This window comes from Nanorana parkeri, unplaced genomic scaffold, assembly GCF_000935625.1.
Source record: "Nanorana parkeri isolate BGI_ZX_2015 unplaced genomic scaffold, ASM93562v1 scaffold550, whole genome shotgun sequence".
In the NCBI taxonomy this organism is placed as follows: Eukaryota; Metazoa; Chordata; class Amphibia; order Anura; family Dicroglossidae; genus Nanorana; species Nanorana parkeri.
The window spans coordinates 800,004-824,941 of record NW_017306818.1 but is presented as its reverse complement, the minus strand read 5'-3'; the positions used below and the strand labels follow the sequence as shown (position 1 = coordinate 824,941).

Sequence of the window (24,938 nt, the reverse complement as noted above, 5' to 3'; positions counted from 1 at the left end):
AAGTTAAATTGCTTTTAACCCCTTCTTATTTGTGTACTGGGTTGAGCTCAGATAATATACTTGCCTGCCCAGTGAATCCAGTATTATCCTCCTGTGATTTGCTGCATGCCATGTCCTATGCTGCCATCTTGGAAAGTTCTGGCATGTGTGGACATGGATTACAGCTGGGTACTATGAACCTGCCAGATATTGTTAGCATGTCTATGCATGCTATGGATCTGCTGCACATGTGCAAATTGCTATTTATCCTGACAGAGACCCATAGTGGTTGGTGTGTGTGGGTATCTTGTCTAATCTTTGGGATCTGGTAGAGGACTGTGGTCTGTGTGTGGACATGCTGTCAGTCCCTATCAGAGACCTGTGCTGTCTGTGTAAAATCAGATAATCTGTCTCTTGAGATGTGTTGTGTAGATGGTGAAGACTAAGTACATTTTAAAAAGACAATTTTGCAAATTTGGAGCCCAGTTGTCCATGGTAACCCATCTAGCTTTTTCATTTTATTTTTTTTAAAGCTTACCTGAAGAGAGAAACCGATTGCCATGGGAAACTGCTCCCAGATTCTGTCTAATCCAGTATTGATAAACCTCCCTCCCACCAGTCTATTTCCACTTTGCAGCCTGATTGGGATAACACCACCTTTTACCTGTGATGTGTTCCCATTCACATAGTATATAGCATGTAATATGCAAGCTAGGTTTTTTACTAAAAGGAAAGCCTTTTTTTGGTGAGGGAGGCTAGGCAGGTTAATGTTAGCATAGCTTAACCTTGTCCTAACAAAGGGTAAGTCCTTTTTCATCCCAAGTTTCACCCATTTTTATGCTGTAATATGAAACCTGGTCACAGGATCTGTGAATGGAGGGACACAGCAGCAGAGGGACTTGTAGTCTTCATGGAGTACAAGTGTGGCTATGTCCCCATGCTTGTACTCCATTCATATTTCCTGTCACTTAGCTGAAAGTCCATACCTCAGTGCAGGCAGGGGCTTGGGAGGGAGTCTGCAGTAGCTAAAGCATTGCACCTGTGATCCAATGCTCTGTAGGCTCAAATGTGTTCATTTGAATAGTTAACTTGGAGGAGCTTGCAAAGGCTTACTATAGATGCATCTAAAAGGTACAACATTTGTTTTTACAACTTTTTTTTTTTACATGTGATGTGTGAATAGGAACACTTAATCATAGTGAGGGTTTTCTCAAATGTGCCTGCAAAAGTGGAAATGTGCTTTTTGAAATCTAAAGACTGCAGTTGGTCAACACAATTCAGTGCATAGGCCTTCCAGGTTTGCAGAAAATTGAATGGCACCACATGGTTCCTGCAAGGTAGTATTATGAGAATTGCTTATGCAGCCTGGTTGCATGGAATGTTCTGTGAAAAGGTTATTAGATTCTGTTAATTCTTATGAAAACTATGCTTGTGAAACCAGTCCTAACTTCTTGCAATTGCATCACAGTTCTAAATAAAGTGCAGCATGGCAACTGTGATATTTGTCGACCAAGAAAATGGAGACTTTGCTTCTACCACCCTGTTCAAGGATCTTGAACAAGCTAACTCTGGTGAGTAGTCTGATGGCCAATGACAGTAGTGGCGAACCTTTTTGAGCCAGAGTGCCCAAACTGGATCACTAAACCAACTTGTGTATCTCAAAGTGCCAACCCTTCAATTAGACCTGAATACTCTCAGGGGGGCTCTGCAGTTCTGACGTGGTCTGTACGGGCTCTGAGGGCTGTGGGGTTTCTGGTGGTCTGTACAGGCTCTCGGGGGAGCTGTGCAGCTCTCGGATGGTCTATTATGGCTTTTGGGTGGGCTCTGTTGTCCCTCTGGTGGTATATGTGGGCTCTCAGGGGGGTAGTGTGGCTCTCGGGTGGTCTATAAGGGCTTTCAGGTGGTTATATGGGCTCTCTGTGGGGCTATTCTGCATTGCTGTATAATTATCATACAGCAATGCAGAATACCACCAGCTATGCGGGACTACAAGTCCCAGCAATACATTATAATGAGTCTGCACTACACAACAGAGGCATAACTAGAAACCTAGTCTTCCCCGCAGCAATAATAATTTATTATTGCTGCAGGGAAGGGGGGCAATTATTATCGCTGCCTGGGGAAGAATTGTTTTTAGGCAGGAGTTAATTTAAAAAAAAACCCCCATGCAGCAATAATCACCCCCTTACCGGCAGCAATAATAAATTATCCTTGGGGTAGATTAATACTGCAGCCGGGACAGAAATTACTATTGGTTATTACCGTATTTGATGGCGTATAAGACGACCCCCCAACTTTTTGTGTAAAAAAAAATATAGGTTTTGGGCTATACTCGTCATATATAAGACGAGTATAGCCCAAAATAATGTTTAAATGCACCCACTAACATCCATGGCGGTATTCCAGAGTGTGGCTCGGGGTTAATTTTCAGTACCATAAGCAGTAACCCCGAGCCACAATCGGGAATACAGTCTCTTACCTTGTCCACGATCCCCGCTGTGTCCTCCGTCTTCCGCTGAGTCAATCACGGCAGGCTTTCTATTCATTAATACAGGCTTTGTATTAATGAATAGAAAGCCTACCGTGATTGGCTCAGCGCTGAGTCAATCACGGCAGGCTTGTATTAATGAATAGAAAGCCTGCCGTGATTGGCTCAGCGCTGAGTTGGGTTGGGTGCTGATGCTTTGTGGGATGGGTGTTGGAGCCGTGCTGTCGGTCCCACCCAGCTCACTGACATCACTGGTTGCCTGGAGATCGGTGAAATGCCTGCCACAGTGTACCACTCGGCTCCAGCTGGAGTTTGCCCGCCCTTGCTTAACAGTCACTTTAAGTAGTCTGTAGCAGAAGGTCAAGTGCAGATTTTGTTTAACTATTTTCTTTTATCCCCCACACGCGTAAAGCAAAACACCTTTTCAAAAGTAATCTAGGAAAAGTGTTTGGCAGCTCTGGAACTGTGGTGAAGCCAAGAAAAGCACTGGGAAATATCAACAAGCAAGTTGCCCAAACAGCTGCTCCATTCCAGAAAGGTGCCCTTAAAGTGAAGACATCTGCACCAGTTACCAAGCAGGTACTATTGTCCTGTGAATCACTGGACCAATCTATTGAGCCAAAATTTACTGGAGCCACTTTAAAGCTGGCCATATGCCCATCGATGTTTTTTATTTTTTTTAATAGGTTTGTTTTTTTTGTTTTTCCTTCTATCGGCCTATGGTCAGATGGAAAGTGCAACAGATTCCTCCATCTAAATTAAACTGTGTGGATGGAGGAATCTTGTGCTGGGCCAAGCTTCCGTATCTTGCTGACTAGCAAGATACTGAAGCTTGGCCCAGTACAGTATAGAGGGGCATATTGCCAGGTATATGCTGAGTGCAGCAGCCAGGACGTATCCCAACGATACTGTAGAGTTTTACAGATGCACCTAAAGGTAGTAATTTTGGGATCTCTACATATGCTGTGAATAGGAACATAAACCTAGTGGACTGTGTGGGGGGGTTTTTGTTTTGTTTTTTCAAAATTTGACTGCAAAAGTATAACTTCACTTTCCAAGGGCCGGACCTGCAAAAGTTGGGTATTAAAGCATATCTAAACAAACAAGAATGTCATATATTGCAGGCTACCAGTCCTTGGTCTGAAACATGAAACTAAATGCAGCCACCATATCTAACAACATTTTCAGTAAGATAAAATGGTGAGAAAATAACTATTCTTGGCAGAAATGTGTCATTGTCCCTTCATGTGAGCTGAAATAAAAGCACAGACTTTTTTTTGTTTATTGTGTAAACCTGGTCCCATGAAACTGGAAGTTAGGATCCTGATCATGTGACTGCTGACAAAGCCTGTCTGGTAGGAGCTGGTAGCTTGGGGTTAGGATCAGTCAAATGTGTAAATGACATAATAAAAATACTCTGCATGCTAAACGGTTATTCTTGATCAATTTCAGATTTCTAAGGTCTACATTAAGACTAGAAAACAGAACTATCCTGAGATTGAGAAGTGTCTCCCTTACAATCCTGCAGGCAAGTGTTTGTTAATTTTATGTTCACTTTTTAGGTTTACCCCTTGATGGGTTTTTCTAGGTTTACCCCTTGATGGGTTTTTCTAAAGCTTGTGGTGTAACTGCTAGAGAAGCTTTGTTTGAAGTTCTACCTTTTGGCTTTGAAAGTTGGGCTGGACAGACTGGGACTGACTAATGACTTACTGTGGTATGATTGTCCCTTGTCTAGGGAAGCCAGATGGTCTGTGATTTAAGTAATCTTGCAAATACTGCCTTGCTCAGTAATGAGTAACAGGAGGTTCTTGGTATAGCAGTCATATCTTGTATTTTTAATTCCTAGATTTTGAAACCTTTGATGTCCCAGAAGAGCACAAGCTGAGCCACCTTGACCTTTCTGGAGTTCCCCTTATTGTGCATGAACACAAAGCTTCAAAGGTTGATGCTTGGTTTGCCCATGAGCCAGCTCCAATGGATATTCCAGTCATTAGCTGGGAGTCAGGTTGGTTTCTAACCATAATAGGACTTCATACTCGTGCTCAATGTCCTGTGACCAGCTTTGCATCAGGGAACTAGAAATGCACATCAGGAGTTCTAGTTCAGAACATGTCAAACTAACAATTGGCTAGACTTCTAGTCAAGTGATGCAACTAGCCTTGCTCTTGGCTAAATTACGAATCGCACGGTTTAAGCCTCCACAGTGGAAGGATAACTGTACTTGGACTATGGTTAAGTAGGCAAAACAAGTCAAATGGTGCACATGCAGGTTTTTTGGCATTTTGCTTCCAAGTGTGTGGTTTTTTTTTCTTAGGCTCTGTATGCTAAGTGGATGTGTACTAAAAGGTGGGGGGATATACTAAGCTAGTCTATGTAAAGTTATTCTAGTGACAGTGCAGAGTCATAATGTTCATGGTTTTCCACGCCATACAGCCAGGTATTTGGAAGTGGGCTTCAGCCTAAGTGGGTTTTTTTTTTTGATTAAAAAAATTTACTCCAGTCTTTAGTAGGTATCTACTCACTCGTGGTCAACTTGCACGGCCAAGACTTAACATTGCATATACACTATTGCAAAAAGTATTGGGACACCTGCCTTTACACACACATGCACTTTAATAGCATCTCAGGCTTAGTCCGTAGGGTTCAATATTGAGTTGGCCCACCCTTGGCAGCTATAATAGCTTCAACTCTTCTGGGAAGGCTGTCCACAAGGTTTAGGAGTGTCTATGGGAATGTTTGACCATTCTTCCAGAAGCACATTTGTGAGGTCAGGCACTGATATTGGACAAGAAGGCCTGGCTCTCAGTCTCTTTAATCCCAAAGGTGTTCTATCGGGTTGAGGTCAGGACTTTGTGCAGTCCTGTGCATTGTGCACTTGTGCAGTAATGTTCCAACAGGAAGGGGCCATCCCCAAACCGTTCCCACAAAGTTGGGAGCATTACATTTGTCCAAAATGTCTTGGTATGCTGGTCCCTTAACAGTTCCCTTCACTGGAACTAAAGGGGGCCAAGCCCAACTCCTGGAAAAACAACCCTACACCATAATCTCCCCCCCAAACTTTACACTTGGCACAATGAAGTCAGGCAATTTTGTTCTCCTGGCTACCGCCAGACACATCCATCGGATTGCCAGACAGAAGCGTGATTCATCACTCCAGAGAACACGTCTCCACTTCTCTAGAGTCCAGTAGCGGCATGCTTTACACCACTGCATCTGACGCTTTGCATTGCACTTGGTAATGTAAGGCTTGGATGCAGATGCTCAGTCATGGAAACACATTCCATGAAGCTCTCTATGCACTGTCATTCCAATCTGAAGGCCACATGAGGTTTGGAGGTCTGTAGCTATGGACTCTGCAGACAGTTGGCAACTTCTGCACACTGTGCTTCAGCATGCGCTGACCGCTCTTGGTCATTTTACATGGCCTACCACTTTGTGGCTGAGTTGCTGTTTGCAGTTGCTTCCACTTTGTTTTAATACCACCAACAGTTAACCTTGGAATATTTAGTAGCAAGGAAATTTCACAGATGGACTTATTGCACAGGTGACAACCTAACATGATACACTTGCATTCACTGAGCTCCTGAGTGACCCATTGCCAATGTTTGTAGAAGCAGTCTGCATGCCTAGGTGCTTTGCTTTTATACAGCTGTGGGCATGGAGGTGATTGGAACACCTGAATCCAATGATTTGGAGGGGTGTCCCAATATGTTTGGAAATATACTGTATCTGAGGTTGTCTGCAGGGCAGCAGTGAAGATCCCTAAACTAGCCAAGGTAAGTTAGATGGGGTCAGAAGCATTGAGGGGTGGTTAAAGGCTGTGGATGACCATTTGTACTAAGTACAATTCTATTTTTATCTAATCTCCTCCTGGTGGTAATGCTCTTGCTCTGAACTTTGTATCAAAATAAACTTTCTTTTCCCCCAGATATTTCAAGCGCACTTGCATCTTTCCTGGCAGCCCTTGATGATTTTGCACTTGACCTGCCCCAGATGGTGAACTGTTGACATGGGTTTTAATTGTTCCTTGTTCCTTATTCTTTATGGCTTTTACTTTGTATGTACATAATTTTAAATAAATGTTGATGTTATAATCTAGAATGGCCTCTGTGTGAACATTTTAATGGTTGGGGTGCTTGCAGCTCTGCTTTTGACTCTGCCCCATGACAGTGGTTATGACTGCCTGACACTTTTGACTCTGCCTAGGACTGACAATTCCTAAGACCATTTTATGACTTGGCTGGCACTGCCTGTGAATCTGCCTAAAACACTGGCTCTGGCATGGACTCTGCCTATGACCTGCCAATGACACTGACCTATTTCTGGAACCATTTCTATGACAACTTGACTATGTCTAAGAATGAATTGCCTGTCTATAGCACGATGACCCTGCATCATAGCCAGTGATATTTAAAGGCAGGCTGTTCACTTTGCAAGGGAGTACCCCTTTGCACAGTGACACTTTAGCACATACACCAAGCCAAAATAGTTCGGGACCATTTAGACAACTGGGTAATGGCTATGAGGCAACTGTATGCCGGCTTGAGCTTTGAGGACCCTCCTAAAACACCCTTGGCATCAGCTAGTGCCAGGTGATGAGACTCAAATAAAACGAAGTGCATGCCTTTTTCCTTCTACTTCCCATCAAGATCTGGCTTGGCCACAGCAGCTACCTCCCAGCTTACACATAGGGGGTGGCAACCCAACCAAGCCACTTCAGGGACCAAACTAATGTCACTTCAGGCCCTAGATACTTTGGGCTAGACATGTGCAATTAATTTTGGGAAAGATTTGTTGTTCGGGTATATCCGAATCTCCAAATGACAGATAACGAATGTATACAAATCTGAATTTCCAATAACTAATTTCAGATGGAATTAGTGAGTGGTGGTATATGCAAATTTATGTTGTGGCAAAGTGACATTTTACAAATGTGTGTGTCCAAAGGGCCTCTCCCCCCCATAGTCACTCGCACTCCATGATATTAAAGTCAATGCTGTTTATTGACTGAGAACACACATCTCCTTAGCGATGTTTCGAGACCATGCGGTCCCGTCCTCAGGCAAACGGAGTGGGTCAAGCAACAAAATCAAACAAATACAGGTGAAACAAAATCAAACCACCAATCACAATGCAGTTAATACCTCCTCCTCTGACGTCCTAACGACTTGATTCACACCATGCTGCCCAGGTGCAATTAGCTATATGCTGAACACATGATACAGTTGCATACTGGTAAAATACCTTGTCCGTAGTGGTGATCTTGCATTGCCCGAGATCTACCTGCTTTTTTCCGATCCGTGTCATCCATGGATCCGAGTTGCATCCTGCTTGCTGCTCATGTCTAGGGGACAGGCTCTCATGGTGTACGTGCAGTGTGTTGTCTGCGCATATATATTACCAAAGGTCATTGTGCCGTCCGTCAGTCAATGAGTGTCAGGAACCCGGATCCGGTGACCGATCGGTTGCTAGGTAATCAGGCAACGCTTGTCACTTGCAGAAAATAAAAGTTTAAACATTTTTTATTAAACAATGCAGCGAAATATATGACATACAACTTCAATCTGATGCAACAAAAAATGTAACAACCGTCCTGGTACATTGTATCGAGCAACCAGAACGTTCACTCCATCTTATATACTCAGTGTTCCACTTAGCTAAAGATAGAAAAGCAAAAAAAATAAGGCAGGGGGGGATATATTTATACAGTGTCTTGCAGTATCATTGTACTCAGTGGTGTAGTTGAAGGGATACTATTCCAGTGTTTATGGAAGAACTTTGATTATATAGCAGGTCAAAGTTAAACTTCAACTATACCACAACTATCACGTACTTGCGAGATGACATCCCATGTGTGCAATGACGTCATGTCGGGATGTCACCCGGTACCCAGTCCGGCTGGCACCCCGCCTCGGGACACCCCTGCCCAGAGGCCCCAGTCTGATTTGAACAGCTCTTTGGGAGATCTCACCTTTACAGTTTGACACTCTGTTCTCCAAGCAGTAAAATAAAGATGAAGGGAAGCCTGCTCCGGGGTCTAGAAGATGTTGGATGTACGATTCCGGGTGGAGAGGAGATCTGACTGGTCCTGGACTCTGCTGGCGATCAAGGAGAAGACATCATTGTGGAAAGCAATGTGCAGGTCGGGCTGCATCACCCCGAGGAAAGCTACTGCAGTCAGCTCTTGTACTGAGCCATCAGGGAGTCCATACTCATTCTAGGAAAGACAATAGAGACTGCAGATCTTCAGGCATGTCACCAATGATATGTCAACACAAGCCAATTCAAGAGCAGATACACCCTAAATATTAGAGTGACCATTTGTCCCCCATTTCAAGGGACAGTCCCCGGATAAATTATGTCCCCGGCAATGTCCCCTGGAACATAAACTAAATGTAAAAAACATTTTTATACTCACCTGATTCCTGGATCCACTGACAAACACAACCTCCCATCTCTCATGCTGTCAGAAGATGCATACAGCGCGCGCCAGTTTAAATAGTAGCCGACACATGCTGTATGCAGCTTCTGACAGCGTGGGAGACGGGAGCCTGTGCTGGTCAGTGGATTCGAGGATTAGGTGAGTATAAAAAAAAATATTTTATTTTCCCGGGGACATTTCTGGGGGACATGATTTGGTGTAAACCAAATACACTGCATATATAATTTGAGGAAAATATGCTAATAAAATATTTTTTTTACCATTTGCCAATAACAAATTGTCACCGGATTTCATTTTAAAAATCTGGTCACCTTATTAAAATATAGTATGCTTGCAATTGATTGGAACAAATCATTTTAATTTTCCCACACTGTAAATGACAAAAGTTGAACCTTAGATTTGTTGCTATCGGCAACACCTACCTATACTTGTTCTTTACACTTGGAAGGGAACGTAGGGCCTAATACATGAAATGTCTACCAAAGATAAACACTCTTGTCGCCTAGAGCATCCAATCCATTTCTTTACCTGTTTCATAACCTGATTTGTAAAATAGGCAGCAGGGGGCACAGTGGATGCTACTGGCAACAAGCAACTTTTACTATTGACATGGTTTATGTGATAAGACCATAAAGTAGAAGGGATTCATAGGACTACAGAGGAATTATAGAGCAGAACAGAGCTTTACTGAGGGAAGAAGTTGAAGTAATTCCATGCAACCAGCAAGACAAGCAGCTCCCCAGAAACTGCACTGGCCCCACAGCACCAAATATATAAAGCACAATCCCAGAGAAGGAAATAAAGACACTATTTGATATATTTGTGAGAACTACCTTGTTCGCCAAAAGATGTATAATTCTGTTCAGTTTGGTGATGTAGACACTCCCATAGATAACACAGCCACCTCCTGGACGTCCATGGCAGTTAAAGGGCACACATCCAGCCTGCTGATTGGACAAGCTTCTGCAGTGCACTGGGGAGACCATTCCTTTGTGCCAGTCAACAGAGCCGACCTTTCCTCTTTCATCATTTGCAGGAATGACAGATATATAAAATAAACATACAAGGCTCAATTGGCAAAGCTTTAACACAAGGAGAAGTGTCTTTATTGTAGCGATGTGATCTTCAAATCTCATCCAACTCAACTGAAAATAAATGTCATGTCTTTGAAAATAAGTCTCCTGATTGTGGTTTGTTCACCTGGTGAATGGAGCTCACATTCCAGTATTTGCACTCGCTGCATTTATATCTAAATGTAATGATTTTAACTGCTTGCTGTCCGCCCGTTGTAAAAAAAACGGACGGATGGCAAACTCCCATTGGCGGGTTGCTGTAAATAAACTGCTTTTATCCCTGCTCGCGCGCGCCGCCTAGCGCACAGGCAGAAAAAAATGGTCCATTGCAAGCAGCTATTACCAGCTGCTTCACATACAAGCGATCGGCAGCTCTATAGCCGTCCGATCGCTTGTATGTGCTGCCTGCGCGCCCCCCCTCCAGCAGTGCCGCCATCTCGCTGTCCCCCCCTCCTTCACCCTCACCTTCAACCCCGGGATCCGTTGCCCCATCTGGTGCCCGGGATCAGCTAGGGAGGGTGTCAGGAGGAAGATAGGAGGGAGATTTTACTAGTAGCAATATGTTTCCTCAAGTACTCGCTGATACCAATTACTGATACCTTTTTTAGTATCATGTGACAGTTTTTTGAAAACAATACAGACTGATGATTTTAGGACAGTGGTGGAGCGCCAGGACCCGGATGCAGTTGCAACTGCTGTGACCCTGGTGGTTCTGCCACTGACTCCAAGCTGTAGAGGGACTACAAATCTCAGCAATACATTATACTGCAATGCAGAAAACCCCCAGCTATAGAGGACTACAAATCTCAGCAATACATTATACTGCAATGCAGAAAACCCCCAGCTATAGAGGACTACAAATCTCAGCAATACATTATATAGAAATGCAGCATATCATCAGATACAGAGGACTACAAATCGCAGCAATACATTTTTCAGAAATGCAGAATAATATGAAGCTTAATACTTTGTGTTGATCTGAGGTGGCGGCCTGATGTCTCCAGGGTCTCAGGAGAGTTGTGCAGGGTCTCAGGGCGGCTGTGTGGGATCTCAGAAGGGCTGTGCGGGGTCTTACGTGGGCTATGCAGGGTCTCAGAACGGCTGTCCAGAGTATCAAGTGGGCTGTGTGGGGTCCTAGGTGGGCTGGGTCTCAGAACGGCTCTGCAGGGTCTCATGGGCGCGTGCGGGTAACAGGTTTCCCCAGGAAGGAGGAGATGTTCACAGGAAGGCTGCTGGGTTCCCTAGCAAGCGCAGAACTTCTGGCAGCCTCTTTAGTCTAAAAATGTTAAAGCGCTGGTATTGGTGTATAGTATCGGGGCATTTTCACGAGTACGTGTACTGGTATTGCTATAGGTGCATCCCTACACATGGACCATACCAAAAAGGATGCTATTTGTCTCGCAGCCTTGCCTGCATACACACAGTGCTGTGCAAGGACAGTGCAAGGAGGTTGAGAACTGCCCTGTCTCCTAGAGACATGTAGGAAGAGGAGTGCTTCCCAAAGTGAAGGGAATTCGCACCTTAAGCTGGCCATGCACTGGTCACATTTCGGCCAAACCCTGCTGAAATTCAAGCAATGTGTGGCCCCATCGGTCAGTGCGGGCTCCAGGTGATCAGTACAGGCTCTTAGGTGGTCAGTGCGGGCTCCAGGTGGTCAGTAAAAATCGTCTTTATGTTAAAAAAAAAAGTTTTTCCTGGAGAGGGAGGTGTTATGTGGGACTTCACAGCATTGGCCATTGTCCAATCACCTGACACTACTTGCATATTACCCAGGCTCTGAATCTATCTGTGCCCTGTACTGTACTCCAAGAAATGCTAAGATGGTACTAGTAAGATGAATTTTATGAACATGATTCGATGATGGAAGTCACAGAGCTTGAACTCATATACAGCAGGAAACATCCTGTGCAAATTCCCTTGCAAATTAGTGATCAGCCCAATTGCCTTTAGGAAATCAACCCCAGTGTCATAGGCAAAGTCATAGAAACTATGATGGGCAGAGTCAAGGCAAGTGCCAGGTTATACAGTCATGGGCAAAAATATTGGCTCCCCTGCATTTCTGTCAGATAATGCACCACTTCACGCAGAAAATGGTTGAAATTACAAATGTATAGGCATTCTCATGTTTTTTTGTTTGTATTGGTATGATGCAAAAAAGTAGAGGAAAAAAAGCCAAATCTGGCATATTCCAAATTCACAAAACTCACAAAACTCCAAAAATGGACTGGACAAAATGATTGGCACCTTCTCCAAATTGCAAGAAATAATTGCATTCCAAGTTTTTGCGGAAAAGTATGGACAATCTCAAGGTTACAAGTCCATCTCCTGTGTCCACTGTGCGCAATAGTGTCAAGAATTTACAGCCCATGGCACTGTAGCTAATCTCCCTGGACGTGGACGAAAGAGAACAATTCATCAAAGATCGCAACAAAGGATTGTTCTAATGGTGGATAAAGACCATCTATCGACTTCCAGACAAATGCAAGCTGACCTTCAGGCACATAGTACAACTGTGTAAGCTTGCACTATACGTTGCCATCTGAATGAAAAGGGACGCGATGGTAGGAGACCCAGGAGGACCCCACTGCTGACACAGAAAAAACATAAAAAAGCCAGATTGGAGTTTACCAATACTTACCTGAGGAAGCCAAAATCTTTTTGGGAGAATGTGCTGTGGACAGAGAAAATAAAATTACAGCTTTTTAGTAAAGCCCATCATTCTCCTGTTTTCAGAAAAGGAAATTAGGCCTTTAAAGAGCTGTGCTACCAAACATGAATTGAGTGTGACAATAATTTTGTCCAGTCCATTTTTGGAGTTTTGCGTGGAATGTGTCAGAATTGGCTTTTCATTCTCCACTTTTTTGTGTCATACCAATGCAAACGAAAGAAATAAACATGAGAATGCCTAAATATTTGTAATTGCAACAATGTTCTGTGCAAAGTGGTGCTTTATCTGACAGGAATGCAGGGGTGCCAATATTTTTGGCCATGACTGTAAGTGGACCCTGTAAATGTTGGCTGAGTTGGGTTGTGTTGGCAGCCCATTAAAAATGAATTGACTTACGTAATGCGCCTAAGGCATGTGCAATAATGCACCACAACACAGTGCAAACATTGTGAGTGTATGGGTGGTGAGGGTGTTAGTATTTTGTAAGCTTTTTAACTTTTCTTTTTACTTAATTTTTTTCCTAATTGCTGTCACTGGGTTATAAAATACAGGTTAGAGGTCTTCTCCAATGGGAGTTTTATGGAAAAGAAAGCGAGGACAGAAAGTCTTCAGTCTCATTTTCCCCTGGTGACAGGTCCTCTTTATTGAGACATCAGGGGACCAAGATACGCCTGCTCAGGGACCATAGCTTTAAGTTTGAATGAGAAGCAAAAATTGCTATTAAACGGAATTGAAAAACATTTTAAGCCTGCACACCCCAAAAACAGTGGTTTCAGCACTATAAACCGTATAAACCGTTCTACACATAAATATTTATTGTGCAAAAACACACATGAAGCATGGTTCTAAAATGGATGGCATACAGTTTATGTATAAGTGGTTAAAAACAGGGTAGAGGTGTCATGATACGTTAGTATCCTTGCAACGCAAAGTAACAGATTCACCATCTTTTGCATTCCCACTAATCAGATTGGCTGCCAGGAGCTAAGAATACCTAGTATAGTCACCAGGCCCTAGCTCCATCACAAAGGCCCCATTCACACCTGACCTTTTTGTAGCGCGTCCTACGCTCGATGAACGCTCTACAAAACGGTCAAAAAAATAAATAGCATTGTAGTCAATGGTATTGTTCCCACCTGTCCGTATTTCCGCCCGTCCCGAACGCACTACAAAACGGCCCACGCATGAAAAGGTCCCGGAGCATTTTTTGCTGCGTATTGGTCCGTTTTGTAGGGCGTTTTCCATTTGTATACTGCCAAGTAGCCTTTGGAATCGTGCGACGGTCGCCCGACTTTTTTACCGCGAATCGCGGTAAAAAAAACGCGTGACGGTCGTGCGACAGACGCGCATATTACAATACGCATAGGTGTGAATGGGGCCAAAGGCATTGGGGAAGGAGATTCCTAAAGCTGGCCATACACCTATAGATTATCTGCAGATTTTCTACGGTCAGATGGAAAGAGTGCAACAGATTCCTCCATCTACACTAAACAGTGTGGGTGGAGGAATCTCCCGCTGGGCCAAGCTTCAGTGTCTTGCAAGTTGGCCCCGCTGGCTCTCAAAACACCTGAACAATGCCTGCATCCAATCAGATTGTTCAGGTATTATGACAGCCAGTAGGGCAGCTAGCAAGATACTGAAGCTTGGCCCAGTGTGAAATTCCTCCATCCACACAGGTTAGCGTAGATGGAGGAATCTGTTGCACTCTTTCCATCTGACCGTAGAAAATCTGCAGATAATCTATAGGTGTATGGCCAGCTTAAGTCATAGCTAATATACACATCCACACATAAAGTCTTATATACTCCCAACCTCCAAAATGGTAGGTGTAGGAGTAATTACCTCAAACAAAATTAACCCATGCAGCACATAAAATGCTTTACAAGATCAAAACTATAAACCTGAAAATGCAGGTCCACAGACTAGTTGGAGAGCAGCAATTGGAAAACAAAGGGTTAAATGTTTCAGGTCCATTCACACCCAGTGTGCTTGGATGTGGTAATTAAAGCATGCCAAATGCATAGACACCCAAAATCAATGAATTTTAATTGACGTGTTTGGTGTGCATTTATTGACACATCCAGGCTCATTGGGTGTGAATGGCCCAGTAAATTCATGGAAAGGAAAGAGAAAAAGGAGAGAGAAAAAAAGAAAGCATGAATGTCTTTATATGCGTTCGCATGTTTCTACATGCGTTTGTGCTGCAGTGACATTTTTTTTTGCATTGCAGAATGGTGGGAACTACATCCATTTACATTTGTGGATTTCGGGTGTCTATGCGCTTGGTACGCGTTAATTAACACATCCAAGCGCCCTAAATTTTAACCCTGTTTTCCAACCGCTGCTCTCCGACTAGTCTGGGGATCAGCATTAGCGGGTTTATATTTTATTTTGATCTTGTGAAGCATTTTCTGTGCTGCATGGGTTCACTTTGTTTGAGGGGATTACTCCTACGCCTACCATTTTGGAGGTTGGGAGTGTATAAGACTTTATGTGTGGATATGACTAAGGCCCAGTGTTTGGGATGAAACGTTTTGGTGTTTTTATGCCAAACTAAAATAAAATGATATTTCAGAGAAGATCCCCGTCCATGTGCTGGTGTTTTAGCGTCTCAATCTATGTATGCTGCAGCAGGTGCGGCCAAGATGCACTTAATTCTTACCCAATAAAAACAAACTGCCACTGGAGGATATGGCCAATGAAAGAATAGCAGCCTCGCCTTGCAGCCAATAAGCAAGCAGCCTTTGATTTAAGTACTGGAGGTTTAGCAGGTGTATATTGAATAGAAGAGAGTTGTGAAGGCTTCCTAGGTAAGGTGGAGGAGGATGGTGGTTGGGTTACATGGGTCCACAGTGGGTGTTTGTGGTAAGTTTTGTGATTGGGTCTTGTCCCTGGAGCAGTGAGTGAGGTGAGGGGGAAAGAGGCCCAGACCTGGCTGGTGGTGGCTGCCTTTGCATGAAGGAGGGGGTCTGTACCTGGTACAGGTTAAAGACACTCAACCCACCTCTCCCCTCCCCCCCCCCAAGTTAAATTGCTTTTAACCCCCCTCTTATTTGTTGTGTACTGGGTTGAGCTCAGATAGTATACTTGCTTGCCCAGTGAATCCAGTATTATCCTCTGGTGATTTCTGCATGCCATGTCCTATGCTGCCATCAAAACATTCTGGCATGTGTGGACATGGATTCCAGCTGGGCACCATGAACCTGCCAGAGATAGCATGTCTGTACATGCTATGGATCTGCTGCACATGTGCAAACTGCTGTTTATCCTGGCAGAGACCCATGCCAGGTCTGTGGTCTGTGTGGGGACATGCTGTTGGTCCCTATCAGAGACCTGTGCTGTCTGTGCAAGATCAGATAATCTGTCTCTTGAGATGTGTTGTGTAGCTGGTGAAGACTAAGTAAATTTAAAAGACAATTTTTCAAATTTGGAGCCCAGTTGTCCATGGTAACCCATCTAGCTTTCATTTTTAAAGTTTACCTGAAGAGAGAAAGTGATTGCCATGGGAAACTGCTCCAGATTCTGTCTAATACAGTTTTGATAAACCTCCCTCCCACCAGTGAATTTCCACTTTGCAGCCTGATTGGGATAACACCACCTTTACCTGTGATCTGTTCCCATTCACATAGTGTATAGCATGAAATACTGTGTTTCCCCGAAAGTAAGACCTAGCACTATCTTCAGGGATTTCTGTAATATAAGACCTACCCCGATCTTACTTCCGGGGTAACTGCACCGTATAATTACTTTTTACATGTCACGGCTGCAGCTCCCGCCCGCCAGCACGCCCACCTTTCTGGCTCCATGGACGGCATTGGAGCAGAGAGCGGCCGCAGCTCCCTCAATCCCGCCCGCCAGGCACGCCTCCCCGCACGCCCACCTGTCTTGCTCACTGGACGACAATGATGCTGAGAGCTGCCGCAGCTCCTTCCCGCACGGCCACCCGCACGCACGAGCGGACAGCTGCAGCCAGATACAAATAAGACATCCCCCGAAAATAAGACCTAGTGTCTTTTTTTTTTTTTCGTGGAAAAAAAAAAATATAAGACAGTCTTATTTTCGGGGAAACACGGTATGCAAGTTAGGTTTTACTAAAAGGAAAGCTCCCTTTTTTTTTTTGATGGAGGCTGGGCAGGTTAATGTTAGCATAGCTCAACCTTGCCCTAACAAAGGGTTAAAGGGTAAGTGCTTTGCAACCAAGTTTCACCCATTTTTAGGGGGGTAATATGAAACCTGGTCACAGGATCTGTGAATGGAGGGACACGGCAGCAGAGGGACTTGTAGTCTTCATGGAGTACAAGTGTGGTTATGTCACCATGCTTGTATTTTTTTCTGGTGAGGGAGGCTGGGCAGGTTAATGTTAGCATAGCTCAACCTTGCCCTAACAAAGGGTTAAAGGGTAAGTGCTTTGCAACCAAGTTTCACCCATTTTTAGGGGGGTAATATGAAACCTGGTCACAGGATCTGTGAATGGAGGGACACGGCAGCAGAGGGACTTGTAGTCTTCATGGAGTACAAGTGTGGTTATGTCACCATGCTTGTACTCCATATTTCCTGTCACTTAGCTGAAAGTCCATACCTCAGAACAGACAGGGACTTGGGAGGGAGTCTGCAGTAGCTAAAGCATTGCACCTGTGATCCAATGCTCTGTAGGCTGCAATGTGTTCATTTGAATAGTTAACTTGGAGGAGCTTGCAAAAGCTTACTATAGATGCATCTAAGGTCTCCTTCACACCTAGGCGTATTGCATATGCGCGTCTGTTGCGCGTTTTTCCGCGATTCGCTGTAAAAAAGTTGCGCGTTTCCGAAGGCTACTTGTCTGTATCCCAATGGAAACACGCAACAAAACGGCCCAAAGTAGTACATGTACCTTTTCAGACGTAGGCCGTTTTGTAGCGCATTAGGGACAGGCGAAAATATGCCAAGGTGGGAACGAGACCATTGAATACAGTGGGATTTATATTTTTGAGCGTTTTTTAGAGCTTTCGTCGAGCGTAGAATGCGCTACAAAAAGTTCAGGTGTGAACGAGGGCTAAAAGGTACAAAATGTTTTTTACAACTTTTGTTTTACATGTGATGTGTGACTAGGAACACTTAATCATGGTGAGGGTTTTCTCAAATGTGTCTGCAAAAGTGGAAATGTGCTTTTTAAATGTAATGACAGCAGTTGGTGAACACAATTCAGTGCACAGGCCTTCCAGGTTTGCAGAAAATTGAATGGCACCACATGGTTCCTGTAAGGTAGTATGAGAATTGCTTGTGCAGCCAGGTTGGCATGGAATGTTCTGTGAAAAGGAGGATTTTAGATTCTGTTAATTTTTATGAAAACTATGCTTGTGAAACCAGTCCTAACTTCTTGCAATTACATCACAGTTCTAAATAAAGTGCAGCATGGCAACTGTGATATTTGTCGACCAAGAAAATGGAGACTTTGCTTCTACCACCCTGTTCAAGGATCTTGAACAAGCTAACTCTGGTGAGTAGTCTGATGGCCTATGACTTCGGATTGTCAAAGTAATGCACACTGGGATTGCTTGTCAGCAGATAATTGCTGGGAAATCTCATTTGTAATCTCATGAGATCTCAAAGAAAGGTATTTTCCTCCCCTGAGATGATGTGCATTGTCACATGTGCAAGGAAGTAAGAGCTAGTAATCTGCCCTGCATGGCCACTGCCAGAATATTGGGGAAGCAAAGAGAAATCGGGTATGCTCATTGTGTACCTGACATGTCTGTTAATGAATGGAAAAGAAAATGGGGACGTCTTTGTACTCCATTTATTGAAGGAAACAGCACCTGCTCTGTTTGCTTATGTGTGATGCTTGCTACCAAGTAATTTGTGTCGTCACTGGCTCGATTGTGAGGGGAAACTGGCTTCCCAGCAAATCAGCATCGAGCGGAGGCCAGTGAGCATTTATAACCGATTCCATCGGCTTCATGCTGATTGGCCAGGAAGCTGGCTCCATGTTCCCCTACAGCACTGCCGGTCAGAGAAAATCTCCCTCAGACCAGAAGTTCCGGTATCGGGAAAGGTATTTGTACAAGTAACCCCACCCCAAATACTTGGTATTGGCACCGATACTGGTATCAGTGCATCCCTAGTAATAACAGACCCTGCCTTATATGCCACCCGAGGCTGTGGGGGCTTTGGGTGGGGTGCTGATGCTTTGTGGGATGGGTGTTAGAGCCGTGCTGTCGGTCCCACCCAGCTCACTGACATCACTGGTTGCCTGGAGCTCGGTGAAATGCCTGCCACAGTGTCACACTCGGCTCTAGCTGAAGATTGCCTGCCCCTGCTTAACAGTCCCTTTAGTAATCTGTAGCAGAAGGTCAAGTGCAGATTTTGTTTAACTTTTTTTTTTGTTTCATCCCCCACCCTCGTAAAGGAAAACACCTTTTCAAAAGTAATCTAGGAAAAGTGTTTGGCAGCTCTGGAACTGTGGTGAAGCCAAGAAAAGCTCTGGGAAATATCAACAAGCAAGTTGCCCAAACAGCTGCTCCATTCCAGAAAGGTGCCCTTAAACTGAAGACATCTGCACCAGTTACCAAGCAGGTACTATTGTCCTGTGAATCGCTGGACCAGTCCTATTGAGCCAAAATGTACTGGAGCCATTGTAAAGCTTGCCATATGCCCATAGATTTTCCATAGGTTTTTTTTGTTTTCCTGCTATCGGCCTATGGTCAGATAGAAAGTGCAACAGATTCCTCCATCTAAAATAAACTGTGTGGATGGAGGAATCTTGTGCTGGGCCAAGCTTCAGTATCTTGCTGGTCGATCCCACTGGCTGTTACATTACCTGAACAATCTGATTGGATGCAGGCATTGCTCAGGTATTGAGAGCCAGCAGGGCTGACTAGCATGATACTGAAGCTTGGCCCAGTGGGCGATTCCTCCATCCAGTTAATTGTAGATGGAGTAATCTGTTGCACAATTTTCATCTGACATAGGCTGATAGAAAAAAAAAAATCAATAGGTGTATAGCCAGCTTAAGGCTTGTTTGCCCTTAGATTTCCAGTCTGACACCAACAGTGTGGGCAGATCTCCAAACTGGGATCAACAACCATGGCAAGTCTATAACCTTTCCCACACTTTCTAAGTATTTTCCTGGAAATGTTCCTAAATGACTGAGGAATAGTGGGTGGCCAATTTGTGAGTTGAAAGTTTAGGCATAACCAAAATGTGCCGTTAGTCTTGAACTCCTCTCCCACCCACAATGCGACCAAATGTGCCTCAACATGTGGCACTGCATGTACTCCTACATTTTAACTACACTACAATGCACAGTATTGCAGTACTATACATTGCAGGTGAGAGGTGCATTTGGGCTGCCTTTCAAATAAATGGTAACATGCCTCCCGCACTGTTGATGCACAGTAGCTGCATTGTGCAGAACCATGCATTAATCACACAGAATGATGCAATTTAATGCACAAGCTTGAGAACAGGCCCTAAATGTTTTAAATTGTAGCTTGCGCAATACATGTTCTATTCTGAAAAGTTGTACTCTGTACTATATTTTGCTCTACAATATAGGGGAGACTGAGGCTACTGTCAACCTAATTGTCCCTGTCTGTACTGTGCTGCAAGATCTCATTGGTTATAAACTAGATGTGAACAGGTTAAAAAATTGTATGTTAACCAGTTGACATCCCGCGGTGTTAAAACCCCTTCCCATCCAGGCCATTTTTCAGTATTCAGCGCTGCGGTACTTTGACTGACATTTATTCCGTCATGCAACGCTGTACTGAAATTAATTTTATAAAAAATTTTTAGGGACAGATAGAGCTTTCTTTTGGTGGCATTTAATCAGCACTGGGGTTTTATTTTTTACTATAAGGAAAAATTACCGAAATGTAAAAAAACTATTCCCCCTATATTGAGAACATTTATTATTACCCAATTTTTTGGTAAAATATAAGACGGGTCACGTCGGGTAAAAAGCTTTAAAAGCTTTTACCGCTCATTAGTTTAGTGTTATCAGTGATTGATGGCCCTAAAATGACTGCTCTCACTGCGACGTTCGCGGCAATATATAACGTGTGTAGCGCAATTTTCGTTTTTGCGCGCTGGTGCACCGGACGCGTATTTATGTTTATATCTGCGTAAACGTGGGGGAGTTAAACATTTTGGGGTTTTTATTTATTTTTAGCACTTATTGTTATTGCTATTATATAGGGGGATAACAATCCCCCTATATAATAAAGGCACACTGACAGGTCCTCTTTATGGAGACATTAGGGGTCCCTAGAACCCCTAATTTCACCTGTGGACCCCAAAAGAGAGATCTACTTCTTTTCTCTGGCTATAGCAGCCAGATGACTGACAGGTGAATGCGGATGGGCGTAAAAACGAGCACATATAGACGATCCGCAGGCTATGGAGCCGCCGATCGTCTATGTGAAACACCCGGTAACGGGTGTTTGCATTGGTCTGGTCTTCTGCCCGTGCGTGCCTGCTAGGGAGCGTGTGAGCAGAAAAAAAATGCCGTCAGACGGCAACCCACCAATGCTGCAGTGCCGTCCGTCCGTTTTGTGTTTTTTTTACCATGGGCGGACGGCAAGTGGTTAAAGAACTATGGGGCAACCTTTTTTGCCCATCACTCTCTTCAGGGTCATGGGAGAGCATGTAATGTGTCCTCCGGTGACCCAAAACACAATATAGAGGGGCATATTGCCAGGTATATGCTGAGTGCAGCAGCCAGGACGTATCCTAAAAATACTGTAAAGTTCCACCCCAGTGGCTGACAGCAGAGCCAGTTGTGCCTGCCTCTCCCCATCCATTCCCCCAGTCAGTGCTAGAGAAATGGAGGGGGGTGGGAATCCCTGCAGTGACAGTCAGTCACCGCTCTCTGCAGGGAGATAATCGGGGAAGCCAGCAATTGGCAGTGTTTGCTGACTTCCCGATCAATAGAACCAACCTGTGACAGCATCTTTGTAACAGGTTGGCCTGAATTGGGGATGAGTTTTTCACTTGCTCCATAATTCTCCTTTTAATAAGGGAAAGCTGTCTGTCCCTGTCCTTTTCTATGGGGACAGTCAGTTGCCTGTCACTTGGAAATTGAGGTTTGCAAAGGCCTCATACAGATGCACCTAAAAGGTAGTAATTTTGGGATCTCTACATATGCTGTGAATAGGAACATAAACCTAGTGGAGTGTATGGGGGGGTTTTTGTTTAGTTTTTTCAAAATTTGACTGCAAAAGTGTAACTTCACTTTCCAAGGGCCAGACCTGCAAAAGTTGGGTATTGGAGCATAGCTAAACCAACAAGAATGTAATATATTGCAGGCTACCAGTCCTTGGTCTGAAACATGAAACTAAATGCAGCCACCATATCTAAGAACACTTTCAGTAAGATAAAATGGTGAGAAAATAACTATTCTTGGCAGAAATGTGTAATTGTCCCTTCCTGTGAGCTGAAATAAAAGCACGGACATTTTTTTTGTGTGAACCTGGTCCCATGAAACCAGCTTGTTTTTTTAGATAAACAAGGCACATGTTTGAAGTCCAGCCTGTGTGACTAACATGGTCATATGTACAAAATAGAAGTGCAGGCAAATGGACAGGAAGTATGTAATTTGCAGGATTACTAAGGGGAGAAAGGAAAACCCAGGGTAAATACCACTACATTTAAGCATTGGTAAGCTGCAATATAACTTTTGTTGGGGGTTTAGTTGTATTTAACAACCTTCCCACAGCCATACACATATGTAGCAGCAAGGTGGGTGGTTTTGAAACACTGGACTGCTGCCCAACAGGTCACAGTTTACAACTGGAAGTTAGGATCCTGATCATGTGACTGCTGACAAAGCCTGTCTGGTGGGAGCTGGTAGCTTGGGGTTAGGATCAGTCAAATGTGTAAATGACATAATAAAAAATACTCTGCATGCTAAACGGTTATTCTTGATCAATTTCAGATTTCTAAAGTCTGCATTAAGACTAGAAAACAGAGCTATCCTGAGATTGAGAAGTGTCTCCCTTACAATCCTGCAGGCAAGTGTTTGTTAATTTTATGTTCACTTTTTAGGTTTACCCCTTGATGGGTTTTTCTAAAGCTTGTGGTGTAACTTGTTTGAAGTTCTACCTTTGGCTTTGAGTTGGGCTGGACAGACTGGGACTGACGGATGACTTACTGTGGTGTGATTGTCTTTTGTCTAGGGAAGCTAGATGGTGTGTGATTTAAGTAATTTTGCAAATCCTGCCTTGCTCAGTAATGAGTAACAGGAGGTTCTTGGTATAGCAGTCATATCTTGTATTTTTAATTCCTAGATTTTGAAACCTTTGATGTCCCAGAAGAGCACAAGCTGAGCCACCTTGACCTTTCTGGAGTTCCCCTTATTGTGCATGAACACAAAGCTTCAAAGGTTGATGCTTGGTTGGCCCATGAGCCAGCTCCAATGGATATTCCAGTCATTAGCTGGGAGTCAGGTTGGTTTCTAACCGTAATAGGACTTCATACTCGTGCTCAATGTCCTGTGACCAGCTTTGCATAAGGGAACTAGAAATGCACATCAGGAGTGTTCTAGTTCAGAACATGTCAAGCTAACAATTGGCTAGACTTCTAGTCAAGTGATGCAACTAGCCTTGCTCTTGGCTAAATTACCAATCGCACGGTTTAAGTCTCCACAGTTTACAGTGCAGAGTCATAATGTTCATGGTTTTCCACGCCATACAGCCAGGTATTTGAAAGTGGGCTTCAGCCTAAGTGGGTTTTTTTTTATGATAAAAAAAACTCGTCTTTTAGTAGGTATATACTCACGCATGGTCAACTTGCACGTCCAAGACTTAACATTGCATATACACTATTGCAAAAAGTATTGGGACGTCTGCCTTTACGGAGACAGACACGTCCGTAGGGTTCAATATTGAGTTGGCCCACCCTTGGCAGCGATAATAGCTTCAACTCTTCTGGGAAGGCTGTCCACAAGGTTTAGGAGTGTCTATGGGAATGTTTGACCATTCTTCCAGAAGCACATTTGTGAGGTCAGGTACTGATATTGGGCAAGAAGGCCTGGCTCGCAGTTTCTTCTCTAATCCCAAAAGTGTTCTATCGGGTTGAGGTCAGGACTTTGTGCAGTAATGTTCCAACAGGAAGGGGCCATCCCCAAACAGTTCCCACAAAGTTGGGAGCATTACATTTGTACAAAATGTCTTGGTATGCTGGTCCCTTCCTTAACAGTTCCCTTCACTAGAACTAAGGTCATTGCACTTGGTAATGTAAGGCTTGGATGCAGCTGCTCAGTCATGGAAAGACATTCCAGGAAGCTCTACGCACTGTCGTGCCAATCTGAAGGCCACATGAGGTTTGGAGGTCTGTATCTATGGACTCTGCAGACAGTTGGCAACTTCTGCACACTGTGCTTCAGCATGCGCTGACCGCTCTTGGTCATTTTACATGGCCTACCACTTTGTGGCTGAGTTGCTATTCGCAGTTGCTTCCACTTTGTTATAATACCACTAACAGTTGACCGTGGAATATTTAGTAGCAAGGAAATTTTGCAGATGGACTTGATGCACAGGTGGCAACCTAACATGGTACCATGCTTGAATTCACTGAGCGACCCATTGAATGTGTTTTTGTAGAAGCAGTCTGCATGCCTAGGTGCTTGCTTTTATACAGCTGTGGCCATGGAGGTGATTGGAACACCTGAATCCAATGATTTGGAGGGGTATCCCAATATGTTTGGCAATATATACTGTATCTGAGGTTGTCTGCAGGGCAGCAGTGAAGATCCCTAAACTAGCCAAGGTAAGTTAGATGGGGTCAGAAGCACCGAGGGGTGGTTAAAGGCTGTGGATGACCATTTGTACTAAGTACAGTTCTACTTTTATCTAATCTCCTCCTGGTGGTAATGCTCTTGCTCTGAACTTTGTATCAAAATAAACTTTATTTTCCCCCCAGATATTTCAAGCGCACTTGCATCTTTCCTGGCAGCCCTTGATGATTTTGCACTTGACCTGCCCCAGATGGTGAACTGTTGACATGGGTTTTAATTGTTCCTTATTCTTTATGGCTTTTAATTTGTATGTACATAATTTTAAATAAATGTTGACATTATAATCTAGAATGGCCTCTGTGTGAACATTTTAATGGTTGGGGTGCTTGCAGCTCTGCTTTTGACTCTGCCCCATGACAGTGGTTATGACTGCCTGACACTTTTGACTCTGCATAGGACTGACACTACTTAAGACCATTTTATGACTTGGCTGGCACTGCCTGTGAATCTGCCTAAAACACTGGCTCTGGCATGGACTCTGCCTATGACCTGTCAATAACACTGACTATTTCTGG

The 24,938-nt window shown here is 43.9% G+C and overlaps 1 protein-coding gene across 1 annotated transcript; it reads left to right on the top strand.

Annotated features, from left to right (window-relative positions):
• Nucleotides 1-1,465: 1,465 nt before the first annotated feature.
• Nucleotides 1,466-24,628, top strand: LOC108791416 (securin-like). The gene is made up of 8 exons (XM_018561900.1): nt 1,466-1,550; nt 2,880-3,046; nt 3,920-3,995; nt 4,314-4,472; nt 6,396-6,463; nt 22,564-22,639; nt 22,916-23,074; nt 24,549-24,628. Exons 1-8 carry the CDS (start codon nt 1,466-1,468, stop codon nt 24,626-24,628), a joined length of 870 nt encoding a protein of 289 aa, XP_018417402.1.
• Nucleotides 24,629-24,938: the final 310 nt, after the last annotated feature.

Excerpts from the sequence above, each read along its gene's own strand:
- LOC108791416 (XM_018561900.1), top strand. The coding sequence starts at position 1,466 with ATGGCAACTGTGATATTTGTCGACCAAGAAAATGGAGACTTTGCTTCT. Across the intron at positions 3,047-3,919 it reads CTGCACCAGTTACCAAGCAG|ATTTCTAAGGTCTACATTAA; the intron begins GTACTATTGTCC and ends GATCAATTTCAG. Across the intron at positions 4,473-6,395 it reads AGTCATTAGCTGGGAGTCAG|ATATTTCAAGCGCACTTGCA; the intron begins GTTGGTTTCTAA and ends CTTTTCCCCCAG.